Source organism: Vicugna pacos, chromosome 1 (genome assembly GCF_048564905.1).
Source record: "Vicugna pacos chromosome 1, VicPac4, whole genome shotgun sequence".
NCBI classification, from domain to species: domain Eukaryota; kingdom Metazoa; phylum Chordata; class Mammalia; order Artiodactyla; family Camelidae; genus Vicugna; species Vicugna pacos.
In genome coordinates this window covers 33575662-33589340 of record NC_132987.1, presented here as the reverse complement: position 1 = coordinate 33589340, position 13679 = coordinate 33575662, and the positions used below count along the sequence as shown (strand labels likewise).

The following is a 13679-nucleotide window of genomic DNA, read 5'->3' as shown; positions in this document are numbered from 1 at the left end:
AGAAACTAACACACTGTAACTGACTGTACTTCAACAAAAAAAATAAATAAAAAGAAACTACATACCCATTAGCAGTCATTCCCCATTCTCCTTTTACCCCTAGCCCTTGGCAACCACTTATCTACTTTCTGTCTCTGTAGAGTTACCTATTTTCAGACATTTCATATAAATGGAATCATAGAATTAAAAAAAAGATGTTGTAATTTCCATCTCATTGAATAAGAATAATTTTATCCAACTCCAACCTTAAGATAATTTTTTTTAAAATGGGTATAATCATTTAAATCCTTTACTATGATAAAACATTTTTATTCAAAATACTTTCTAAAAACTGGAAATGAATATAACCTGAAAGCTATAATGAGAAGAGTGAAGACACTAGAAAGACTTAAATGCATTGAAGAATGCATATAAAATCTAGGGAACTGAAAGGTTTGCTTGATACATATATGATTTACTATCTAATAATACCAGAAATTTAAATCTTATCTACACAAAAGCCTAAGTGCCCAATAACACAGAATAGTTTAAATAAATTATGGCCAACTTATGATAAGGTAACCATTCCAAATGTTTTCGAAAAATAACATCATACATAGGTGACTTCAGAATTACAGTGTAGAAATAAAATAAGCACAATAAACTATGGCAATAGTAAAATACTAATTTTGAAAAAAAAGTATGTGTATTAATATGTTTATATACATATAAAACTATAAGAAAGAAATACACTAAAACAATCATAGTTATTTGAGGTTGGGATTATGGATAATTTTAATTTTCTTTATACCTTTTAAAGCTTTTCAAATGTACTTCTTTGACAATCAAAAATATATAAAAACTATTTTCTACTGACAGTCTTACTATAAAACAATTCAAAAAATTCCATTTCCAAGTATAAAACAAAAAATAAATGATACTCAACAACAATCACAATAAAAAACGGATCTACAATGAAACCACAATTTTATTACTGCTTTGATAGCATATTCCCTATATATTCATAAACTGCCTGAAATGATATCATATGAAATACTTCTATAAAAATATTCACCAAGTTCTACTAGTACAGCTGCTATTTTAACTTTCAGAGGAAGAATGCTATTTTCTGTGATAACTTACTTTCATTCATATTGATGAACTCTTGATTAACCTCTTCGTCTCCGGTCCTGTTGTTCTTTGACTTTTTAATGACATGAGCTCGGTCTTGGAGATGATGACCAACAGCCATTTTTTCTAATCCACTTTCAGAATCTCTCAGTGCTCTCCTAGTTTCCTTTATCTGTGAAAATGAAGAAAATAAAAATTGGTCATTATTTAAATAAATATAGAATGGATATACTTCCAAACTCCTCAGAACCTATTTACCTACAGACGTAAGACCACAGATCCAATGCTCTGAAAATAATAGGTACTCAGTTCCATTACCAACTTGTCTCTGATATTTCCTGAACTGCTTAAAATTAAAATGTCCAGGACAGATAGAACCAATACAATTATTAAAAGAAAGAATAACTTAATTTTATAAAACAATGCCTTCAACACTGTCCTTGACAATTAATAGATGGGAGTACATACTAGCATTCCTACAAGCAAGGGCGACTTCATGTTGATGGGCTTGAATCTCATGACTCCCACCTAATGACCCTATCAATCAGAATATTTATGAAAGCCAAGGACTGTTAACATGGTTTGCTGTGGGACATCGACAATTGCATTCTCTTTTCATTTAAGATGTATGTCATTTATAGCAAGTTAAAATTTAAAAGTCTTTGCTGTACTATGGCAAGAGCATCATTAAAAGGTATGTCTTTACAAGTAAGAACTGAAAAATGAACTACTTACACCTATTAGACAGGCAATCCCAAACTTTCTTTACTATAAGTACTAACAAGGAAGTGGAGAAATGGGAAATCTCATTCCAAAGTCTGTGGGAGCCATTTGTTTCAATCAACTTGGTAATTTCTAGGTAGGAATGAAGACACATGCCTCCTCCAACTCAACAATACCATTCCTAGCCCCTCTGCACAAGGAGACAGGTATCAAGATGAGTAAGTGAAAAATTAGAAACACCTATACATCTATTAATAGAAAATGGATTTTAAAAGTGTGGTATATTCATATTTCAGACACTATACAGAAGTTAAAATAAAGAAACCAGACTTACACATATCAACTTGAATAAATCTCAGAAGCAATTACTGAGCAAAGTCATGTTGCAAAGGACACATGCAATATGAAACCATTTACATAAAGTTTAGAAACCTGTAAAATAAGTCACTATACTGCATATGAAGCATAATAACTAATAAGATTACAAAAAGTATGCATGAGAATGATAAATTCCAGATACAGGCATACCTCAGCGATACTGTGGGATCCCTTCTAGACCACCGCAATGAAGCAAAAATTGCAATAAAGTGAGTCACATAAATTTTTTGGTTTCTCAGTACATATAAAAGTTATGTTTATAATATACTGTAGTTATTAAGTGTGCAATAGCATTATGTCTAAAAAAGCAATTACATACCTTAATTTAAAAATGCCTTATTGCTAAAAACTGGTATCATCTGACAACACAGGGTTGCCACAAACCTTGTTTGTAAACAACACATTTTATCTGTAAAGTGCAATAAAGCAAAGCCCAGTAAACGAGGTACACCTGTATAAGAAAATGGTTCTCTTTGGCGGAGGCAGAAAAGGAAAAGGAGGAAGGAGGAGCATTCTGGAAACCTGAACTGAATCTGCAACGTTTTTGCTTAAAAAGAAAACAAAATAAGAGACAAAGTAAATAGAGAAAAGTGTTGATTTGACTAAATTGGATGGAAGGAATTTGGGGTATTTATATTATTCTCTATATCCTTTATGTATACCTGAAATATTGTGAGTTAAAAAATTCATTTACTTTAAATATAAATTAAAAGTAGACATTCATTTCATGAAACAAAGACTTCTTTTAGTATCTACTTACCTTGTCAACATGTGAAGGTAGTAAACATTGATAGATATTTACATGAAAAAAGGCACCAGGACAGGGGTGGAGGGATTTGGGGAGGCAAAGAATGCCTTAAATAAATACAGTTAGCTTTATTGCTTTGCACAGTGACCCATGTTTTCTTCGACCCCACCCCTTCCCTGGCCAAGACCAGGTCAAATTTTAAGTTAAAAGTTGATATAGGTGATCTATTATCCCACAACTTTATAAAGTTCCAAGAAAGTACTTACTCCTCCTGGAGCCCTACGGGTTTGAGTTGAGGCCTGGAAAACCTTTGGCGGTTCATCCCCTACTTTGGAATACGTCATAACTGAGGAAGAGCTAAACGAATGCCCATTTGGATCCATTGAAAGCTGACCCTGGGGGCAAACATAAATTGTAAATCCAGAGAACTAAGTCAAATACGAAGAACTAATGTCAGAGTATTCAAATAATTAACAACACAAACTAGAAGTTCTAACTAAGGATACTGTAAGTGATGAGTATGATCTATCCAAATGGCAGGTACCCCTAGAAAGCTCCTAACTTCCTTCCATATTTAACAGTTCCCACTCTCCTCGTAAGGAATAAATAACAAGTGATTCACTCAGAAACCCTCAAATCTTTGAGATCAAAGACTTGCGGCTTAAACTTATAGATGCTGTGCCCTGAAGCATGTGATACTTTTACAGTCAGCAGTGGACTGTGCGTGCAGTTTTGCCAACCGTGAGCCAATCAGCCTTATGCCAAGAAGTTTTACACCTTCTGTGGGTACCGATCGCTACATTTCTAAAATCATTAATAATGCCCTGGATTCAGACATTCTGAAACGAACCTCAGATTTCAAACTGGATGACTAAAATAATATGGGCGGTCTTCATACTAAATCAAGTTATTATTTTGATTAATATGAGTAGAAAAGTAAGAGTATGAGTACTAGTTTATAAATATTTAGACTGTATGAATCTAATCCAGTGCCTAAACATCATTCCTGAGATTTCTATTTTTCAAAACACTAGAAGTTAATTAATCTCTTAGGTGCTAGAAATCTTTTTAAGTAGACAAGTTATATATAATTTTTGAAAATCTAAATTCATATAAAATTTTCATTTACAATAGTGACCTTCAGTAGAATAAATGTTTCTGAGGTTGAATTTTTTTATTGTGAAAATTTAATTAATACTATTTTTCAGACTTGTAGGTTGTGAGATCATTTTAGGGGGTTGTGACCAGAATTTTTAAAATGTGAAATAAAATAGAAAATTCTGTCAGCACAATCTGTAAATAGTATGATCATTTTCTCATGAAACTTTTATTTCAGGTATACAATATAAATGGTACACAAATACTGTCATGATGTAAGATGTATTTTTCAGTCACTGTGACCAAGGTTAGAAGACGGTTGAAAGCCACTATAATATAGGGTTACCAATAACTGAAAACAACGTTCTCATCAGTTTTTTAGTACTTACAAAGTTTCTTTGTAATTCCTGCATACTGTTTCGCATATTTAACATCATTCGGTCCATTGCCTGAAAAGGGTTGACATCTGGACGCTACAGGATATTAGGAAGTACATTATTAACTACGAAAGAAGCAAATGAACCTTCCCACAACAGCTGAAAAATGTTTTCTTGATTTTTGCTGTGGGATCTCATGCTGGGATCTACCAGGCAAAGATAATTTAAGGACAATACAATGAAAGCAATTTGTTAAAGAAAAATTTGAAGCATACACAAAATCCTAAATAGCCAACATATAAATGGTTAGGAAGTTGTAACACTATAAATACAGGCATATATGTATGTGTATATATAAACATGTATATACATGCAACATGCAATCATTCAACTTGCTCAAAACATAATTTGGTTAATATTTAAATACTGAGTCGTGCATTGTGGGCGAGACAGCTCTAGCACAGGCTAGTTTTCAAATTATTCCTTTTTCCCTCTGGGTACCCCACCAGGCAAATAAATAACACCTGAGTATAAGACAACAGTGTCACCTTCAGCAATACCACAAGGCTGACAGAAGCTGCCTTGGAGTAGCCAGCCCTCCTGTGATCCACTCCATTAACAGGCCTTGAATTTGCTGCCTACCCCTGAAGGCTCAGTAGGGCCCACCCTCGAAGCATGAGGCATGCTCCTTTAGAATAGTTCAGAATTCCTCCACAACAGTGGTTTCTTACCCAAGAGTGATTTTGACCCCAGGGGGACATTTGGCAATAATTACACTCATTTTTATTTGTTACAGCTGAAGAGGGTCTGTGACTGGCATCTACTGGGCAGAAGCAAGGGATTCTGCTAGACATCTTATGAAGCATAAGACAGTTCCCCAGAACAAGAATTATCCAGCTTAACATGAAAGTAGTAGCATTGAGGCTGAGAAATTCTGCTCTAGAAAGTCTGCTATTGCTTTTTAGGTTTTATCACTAGAACAGTTACCAGAAATCAAAAAGTGAAGCACATGTTCTAGTGTGACACCCAACGCATCATCTACTATTATAAGGAGTGTGTGGGTCAAGGAATTCCTACCACTCAAGTAGAAAGAGTCTTTTGAATCCTCTAAGGCACTGTTGTTCAATGCTGGTATTTCAGCCCTTCTGGAGAGTCTTTTGCTGTGTGCCAAGCTGGGACTCAATATAAGACGTATCAAAGGCCTGTTTATGTCTCTGCATTCTATTGGGTTTTTATTGTTAGTTACAATGGGAAACAGATGGAAAAACAAAATTTCTCTTTAGAACCTGCACTCAGCACAGTAGGGAACACAAAGGCACGTTTAGGAGATACTGATACATCTATGGGACTCAGAGGACTGCAATAGAATCAATCTGCATTTCACAGACTCAACACAATTCAGGAAATACTCTGAATTTTTGACTTCAACAGTAGGATGAGAATCAGGGCTGTTTTAGAGATACAATTCAAGAGAGATGGTAGGGAAGGGGCGGAGAAGCAGGAGGAGGAAAAGATCAGATGTTTGGGTGTATTCTCTCTCTTCTCAATTCACTGTCAAATCAGCAGGGCTATCTTCTGTCTTATTCACTACTGTATTCCCAATACTTTAAAAAGAACTCCTGGCACACAAGAGGGCTCAATAAATATTTGCTGAATGAATGAACAAATTTTCTCTAGCTTAGCTCCCGTATATCCAACTGTTTACCAGATAAATCCACCTGGACAGCCCACAGATGACTCAAAATGCAAAACACCTGAAACGGAAATGATCTCTCTGAACACCTCTGCCTTCATATCTGCACTGCATCAGTGCTCTGTTCCCTAGTTCCGTGGCCAGGGAACTACCAACCTACCTAATTCTTCATGCCAGAAAAATAGGCATAATACTTTCCTTCTCCCTCTCTACAGATCCACCCAACTCAATTCAATAAATCACCAAGTTCTATCCATTCACCTGTTTAACTCTCTCTCAAATGAGATTATTTCTCTTCTTCACCACAGCTATTCCCAGAGTAGAAGCTATAGCTAATACTTCCTAGAAGCCTTCAACAGCTTCCTAGCCTCCCTGCCTCCACTGTTGTCCCTGCTAATCGCTTTCCTACCTGCAGGCACAATGATCTTTCAAAAAGAAGAAACTGATTCTACTATTTTGAATTGATAATTCATCAATTGCTTCCCTGCTCCTAAGATTGAGCCCACAGTCCTTAGCAGGGCCCAGAGAAGTCCCTGGTCACCTCTCTATGCTTATCTCTATCTCTCCTTCAACTCACACCGTAGGGCTAACTGACCCTAAACATCTTCGAGAGCCCTAGCCTCCAGGTCTCTGCACAAACTGTTTCCTCTATGCTGAGCACTCTTCTCCCATCCCTGCTTTTCCTGGCTAATTCCTATTAATCCTCAAGGTTCAGAAAGTCTTCTCTAATTGACCCACCATCGCAGAAGGTCTGGGCTTTTTTCTATCTGTGCTCACACAGCATGCTCAACTCCCTAATCATTTTATTGATAACTCTGTGTTATAGCTGCTTTTTTCCCCCATTCATTACTTGTCTCACTAAAAACTGTCCAGGAAGGACAAATGTCAAACATTGAGAGAAATGGCTGAAATCTAACACAGGAGAATAAAACAGGAACTTTCTCATGAGAGTACAAATGCATCTGTAGGAAATACTCTAAGGTCATGCTATTCTCTGCTACTCCTCAGATTGCTTTTAAGTGTGTCAGAAACTAGCACCACAGAAAACAGAACCAAAGCCCAGAGAAACAGGTGGGAGAAAAGCTAGTTGCAGAGAAGCCATACGTGGACATGGGAAAAGAAAAGCATGAACAAATTGGCAATAGAGTCCTGGAGAGAGCGGCCAATTTGAGCTTTTCCAAATGTGCTTGCCTATCATCAAGAGCATGTGGAAGTCTCCAACTTTCAAACACAACTAAGGGGATCCCTTTTGTAAATCAGGTGAATGGTCACGTATTAAAATGTACTTTTTCTTTTTGAAGATTGATTTTATATATGTTGAAATGACTCACTTCACAAAACATATGCCTAAACACTCTAAGATAAATTTAATACATGAAATAAATTTTCAGTAAAAATGCTAAAAAGCCATCATCAAAGTAAATGCAGCTGCATGCCAATTCAATTTGCTTAAGCTAATGAAAAATAAGTATTTTTCAGAAAATGCTGCTAAAATGGTTTGTGTCTTATGATACGAACCATACCACCAAAACTGCCAAAAGGCATAAGGGAACGCATTGCCTAGGAAAAAAAATCCAATTAATTTTGGTTATGATATTTATTACATGATAATCTCTGAAAAAGAAGTGTACTGCATTAATCACATAGTTCAGAGCTAACCAAGTCATAGAATTTTTTAATCAAAAAAACTTCAACATATATTTAAAACTTTTTCTGCTTATTACTCATGGTAGAGCCTGACAGGAGGCTGGCAGGCAAATAGGGAAGCCTCATGCCACTCGTAAATAAGACTACTCTAGTATTAGTTATTAATATAAAGGCAGTTCAAAGACAAAGTATTTGCTATGGATTGAGACAAACATTTCTCAAAAGAAATGCAAATTCACACAAAAATTGAAACATAAGATACAATGATTAAGATTATATCTTTCTTTTGCTCAACTGTTCCATCTTTTTAAAAAAAAAATCAGTTAATCTTGCTGGTAATCAATTAAAAATAAAAGTATCTACACTAACAACATTTTAAAAGATTAGTAGAGATATTGGGCACAAAAATTAATGAATACTTCCTAAGAACTAATTTATGGAATAAAAAAATGTAGACTTCAGCAAGGCTCACATGCAGATTTTAAAATATTTGGTCTGTGATAGGGAAAAGAACAGTAAATATAATAGATGAAATAATCAAAATTATAGTTCATAAACTGTATTCCTTAATAGGTACAGATGGATAAAAATAAATTTTTAGATGTGTATACAAATTAAAAGCTTTTATTACTTGGAAGTTTCAAATGTTGAAAATAAATTTTGAATTTCTTTGTAAAAGGTATATACAAGGTTTTATAATCATTCAGTGAAAGATAATTTTCTCCCTGTGTAAGTTACATTGAAAAATAGAGAAAACTGTATGTTTATATTAAAGTTTATAATAAATTATATCATACGATATATACTTATACTGTATATCTAGAACAGTAATCTCCAAAGTATATTAGAAGCACCAATAAAATTCCTCTTTCTACTAAAATGAAAATTCTTTGTACTAAAATGAAAAACAGATTTCAGATTGACTCTGGCATTATCTCTCAGTCTAAGTGTCAGAAGAGCACATGTCATAATCTGAATTATAGATTGCCTAATTAAATAAATTTACAGATTAAATGACCTAGCTGCAAACAAAACCAATCCTCCCAAAATGGACAACTGGCTTAAAAATATCCCAAAAAAGAAATCATGACCTGAAGAAAATGCTAATAACACAAACACAATAAAGTGGCAGAGCTGCTGCTTCTCCTACTTTTATAGGAGGCTTTGTTTTCCTTCAATATGGCTGATAAAGATGACAAATGTCAAGAAATGGGCCAACAACAGAAAAAATTATCATCCATTATGCTTAAAAGCATCAGTATAATGGCTTGCTGCTTCATCAAAACACTCATTTTAAAATTTATAACTTCATGAAAAGAGAAAAAAGAAAGCTTTGTATAAATTGTTGTTAAAAGTTCAAACAGAACAGCTAGCATGCTCAAAAAGCCTACTGTTTTCTTGGCTATGTTCTTTTCAAACTAGGCAGCAGTCTTTTTCATTTTCTGCAGTTTCTAACTTCGAATACCTTTACATCTACTTACAAAACACTGACTTAGAAAAGTCAAGTTGGGATAGAGGTCTTTTGTTGTTATTGTTGTTTGGTTTCTTATTTCTTTTAATTTCTTTTAGTTTCAGTATTACATAAGTCTTTCATACTGAGCTATAAACATGTCAAAAAAACATGTCAGGTAAAAAAGGAAAGTCGTATTTCACTAGTATACATTTTTAAAAAAACGAGTTTTGGCTAAAAGAGAAGCTGAATGTTCCTTGGAAAACCTGCTGTAACTGGATGAAGTTCCTACATTTTAAAAATTACTACTGTCCTTCAACTGCCCTAGGACAATGCTCAGTGCTCTTGTTTGGCAAAGGATATTCAAAGTTTGAACAAGAAAAAAATGCGTTGGTGTCAGCTTTCCAAGATAGCTGATACTGTATAATGTAACTGAAGAAAAATATTTATGACTTGATTTGAGATGTAAGAGGCAAGTAAATCCTACCTAGCAGTATTTACTATCTAAAAAGTTATAAAACTCAAGGTTTTAGGAAATGGTTTGGTCTAAATCTGATATAGTGAAAACTACCATTTACTTTTTATTTAGTAGGTCGATGAATACTGCAGTTTTTCTTGGGAAAATGTTGAAAGATATTAAATTTAAAAATAAGATGATAGGTTCATATATAGGTGATCAGTGCTCTTAACTCAGCATTGGCTTAAAAAAAAAAAGCTTAAGGCTTTGGAGCCTATTTGAATATCGTCATGCCCTCCATTAAGGCAGCCACTAGCCACATGTGGCTATTTAAATTTAAAAATAATTCGAATTAAGGGCGAGGGTGTAGCTCAGTGGGAGAGCACATGCTTAGCATGCACAGGGTCCTGGGTTCAATCCCCAGTATATCCATCAAAATAAAACAAATAAATTAATTAAATAAACCCAACTGCCCCCCTCCCCAAATAATTAGAATTAAATCAAAAATTCAGTTCCTCAGGTACCACTAGGCACATTTCAAGTATTCAGTAGCCATCTGTGGATGGTGGTTACCATACTGGACAAGGTAGATTTAGAGCATTTCCATCATCCAGAAAGTTCTATTGGATACTACATACTTCAGCTTATAGATATGGGTCATAATCTGAGAGAAAAGTTAATTTATGCCTATAAATTGGACAAGGTTGCACCTATTTCACTTTTTCATTCAAATGTCGGTCGTGGTCTTCCTTTATATTCAGAATTGTTTATCTACTTGACTTTCTTTATCAAATCTTCACATTTACACAATCATATTACTTTAGCTATGTGGGTTTTTTTGGTTCCCAAAACTTGATTTCAAGCCACACTGGCAAGGCAAATATGAGGCAAGCTAAAATACAAACAGTTCTAAATTATAAATCTTACAAAGTGGTTTCATGGAAATTTATCTCTTTGTTTGGTTATATATTTCTTATTCCAGCTCACTAAACATTCAGATGCTTTAAACAAGTAGCCAGGAAAGAAAAAGTTCTACTTCCAGTGGGTGACCAGCAGAGTTACAGCTGATGTGACAGGCATTTGCAATGAGATCTTTACAGATGAATAAACAACTCTCTTTTCTATGCTTACAAGGGAATAAAATCATCACTTCTTGCTTCTTCCACAAAGGCTATGAGTAGCTCATTTATGCACATAAATACAAATACTATGTACAGCCCTACTCTTTCTTGCTGGTTATATGGTTATGTTTGGATGGTTGTGTGGCTATAGCAAATTATAAAATATTTCAGTGCTCACATGGAAGGTAAAATTTCAGAATGTCACAATTGATTTGATATTTTCTTTGATAATTTTTCCTTTGAACTTAATTTTAGACATTTATAGAAATTTATAGTCCTAAAATTTAAAAAATATATATGATACCACAATTAACTAATTAAAAAAACTAATTGGAATGTGAATAACATATATATTGGAATAATATGCATATGAAAATGTAAGGATTACTTTTATTTAAATGAAAAATGCAACTTTATCCATCAAACTTCTTAGGAGTATTTGAAACATTTTGTTCTATTTAAGATTATTGCAAACAGAAAATAAGAAAAATTTTTCTAGAAGATTCTGAAAGTTTCCCAATTGACTAACTCATATTTACTGAGCTCTAAAAATCTACATTTCAGTTGCAGAGATTTATCTTTTAGAAACTTTTGTGAATTTGTTGTACTAGAACTTCCATTCCTGAGGCTGAAAAAGCAATACAAATAAAATAAGCAGGAAAGAAATTAGTTAAGGTATATAAATATTCTGGGTTTTTTGGGGGGCGGTTTGAGCTAAGTATGTTTGTAACCTTTTAGCTTTGATCTCAGACAAGACTATAAAAACATATTGTAGTTATACAAGGCTTTTGGATATGGTTAAAAGTTAATCTAAGTTTTGAAGGTCCAAGGTAGCCATGCAGAAGACTGGTTTTTCCTGGCCCAACAGAGATAAGCATATACTATAGCTTTGGATGCTATTTTAAAGCAGAAAAAAAGTGTTGTAGGGGACAGGAAGGATATTTCCGTCTGTTCTAATTTGATACATGGGAGTAAATTATAAGGTGAGAGAAAAAACCTATATATATATATAGAAAACAATGCTTTAAGTTTGACTTATAATTTATAACTCTACCGTGTTAAAAGTTTTGGTAGCACAGTGGAATGCTATACAATTAAAAACGCATTGTTAAAGAATTGAGCTTTCCCATAGTTCCCTCGTAACAGTTTTCTTCACTAACTTTGAAGAACTTACAGTCAAGGAATTTTCACCATCCTCATGTCCCGTATGATTACGAGCTCTTCCTCTACCATCAGTGATGCTGAACAAGTCTCTTCCGAAAGGTTCAGAGAAATTTCTCATCATCTGTTGCATACTTTCTCGGTGTGCAATAAAAGAATCACTGTTGAAAATACATGTAATCGTGTAAGAGTAAGTGTTGGAATTTAAATAGTAAGTAGGCAGCTTAATACTACAAAGAATTATTTTGAACTAATATGCTTGTTAAAGAGACAAAGGAAGAATTTAGGAGAATAGATTTATCCCATAAAGACTCACTATTCATGAATACAAAACCTGTTCTATTTGTTATCTACCATATTCACTTGTGTATAATAGTTAAAATATATATGTATATTTTATAATGGTTAAAATACATGTTTATTTATCCCTTACTGTATAAAATTGATAAACACAAAGTAACACATCTCAGGTGGCTTAAGTCCCCACTAAAGGAAACTGCAAAAAAAGGACTCTGAAAAATACTGCTACCAGGTAGAGGTCACTTTGGGCAGTCAACAATATAAATTCTAGTGAGAGCTAATAAAGAATGCTGACTTGTTTATTTTTGTAACTCTTATTTATGGAATGTTAGCATTGAGAACTATAGCTATGTTATGAACACCATGAAGATACAACATTATTTTAGTAAAGACAAAGCTGCAGATCACCTCTCCGAGGCGAACTTTTGTTTCTAAGAATTCCAAATACTAGAAATCACCACATAGTAAAAATATCTTCTGTCTTAAGATAGTGATTCTCAAATTTTTTTTGAAGTTACCAATCAACTAGTGAACAGGTTAGAAATGCAAGTTCCTGGCACCCCTCGCCCCCAACCTCCTAACTGGTGTAGTTTGTGGACATGCATCACTAGCGATCATAACTCAAGTAGTCCTTCAGGAGTCTTTGAGGAATATGCCCCTTCTGTGTCTATAGTACCTTAATTAATTAGGATTCACAGCTTTCCTTCTAAGTTTCCACAGCTGTAAAATGAGGCTGCTATCACATATCCCTGCTGTGGAGATTAAATCATGTAATCTGAAAGCACAAAGTACGGTATCTGATGCATATAGTTTGTTGAATGCTAATTTCCTCATCTTCTTAGCTCATGTATGAATGCCACTCCCTTTTATTCTATTATCAAATACTTCTAATAAAAAAGCGATGTGTTTTATTTAAAAACACATAAAGCAATAATCACACTCCAGGCCCTCTTCTTCGTGCCATATAAATATCCATGTTTTTAATCTGATGTTGTCTCATTTATCTCAAATCTCAATCAAGAATCTAAAATTTTTTGCCTTATCACAGTGGTAATGTCATTTCTGTTGGAAAGTCACTGACCCATTGGTCAATTCCTTATTACTCATCCTAGAACTTAAGGCACATCACCACTGGAGCTCACTTTACCAAGGCAACCTTATTCTTCCCTGTAGCCCCCTGTTAGGACTGAAGCCCCTCATAGTTTGCTCTCCTTTTAGACTTCACCTCATTTTCATCTGCCTTAGGTCACCCACTTCTAATTATAAATTCTAATCTTCTGATGTGATCATGAGAAAGCTCAAAAATTCCATCTTCCTTCAGTTCCAGGCAGAAAGAGCTTCTCTGAGTTCTGCTGTATTTATATACATAAACCTATCCCGAGGGAGCTCAGATTTATACATATGTAACCTTGGAGG

The 13679-nt window shown here is 34.2% G+C and overlaps 1 protein-coding gene across 4 annotated transcripts in view; it reads right to left on the bottom strand.

Moving 5' to 3' along the window:
- MLF1 (myeloid leukemia factor 1) overlaps positions 1-13679 on the bottom strand; it is a 32920-nt gene that overhangs the window by 2914 nt on the left and 16327 nt on the right. For 3 of the 4 annotated variants that reach the window (XM_072959948.1, XM_006200866.4, XM_072959945.1), the window contains exons 2-5: positions 11977-12124; positions 4447-4530; positions 3226-3354; positions 1123-1282 (exon numbers count right to left, since the gene is read on the bottom strand). In XM_072959948.1, the coding sequence (XP_072816049.1) occupies positions 1123-1282; positions 3226-3354; positions 4447-4530; positions 11977-12124 (521 nt within the window). The remainder of the gene's footprint in view (positions 1-1122; positions 1283-3225; positions 3355-4446; positions 4531-11976; positions 12125-13679) is intronic. The other variant, XM_015236491.3, reaches the window with a different exon arrangement.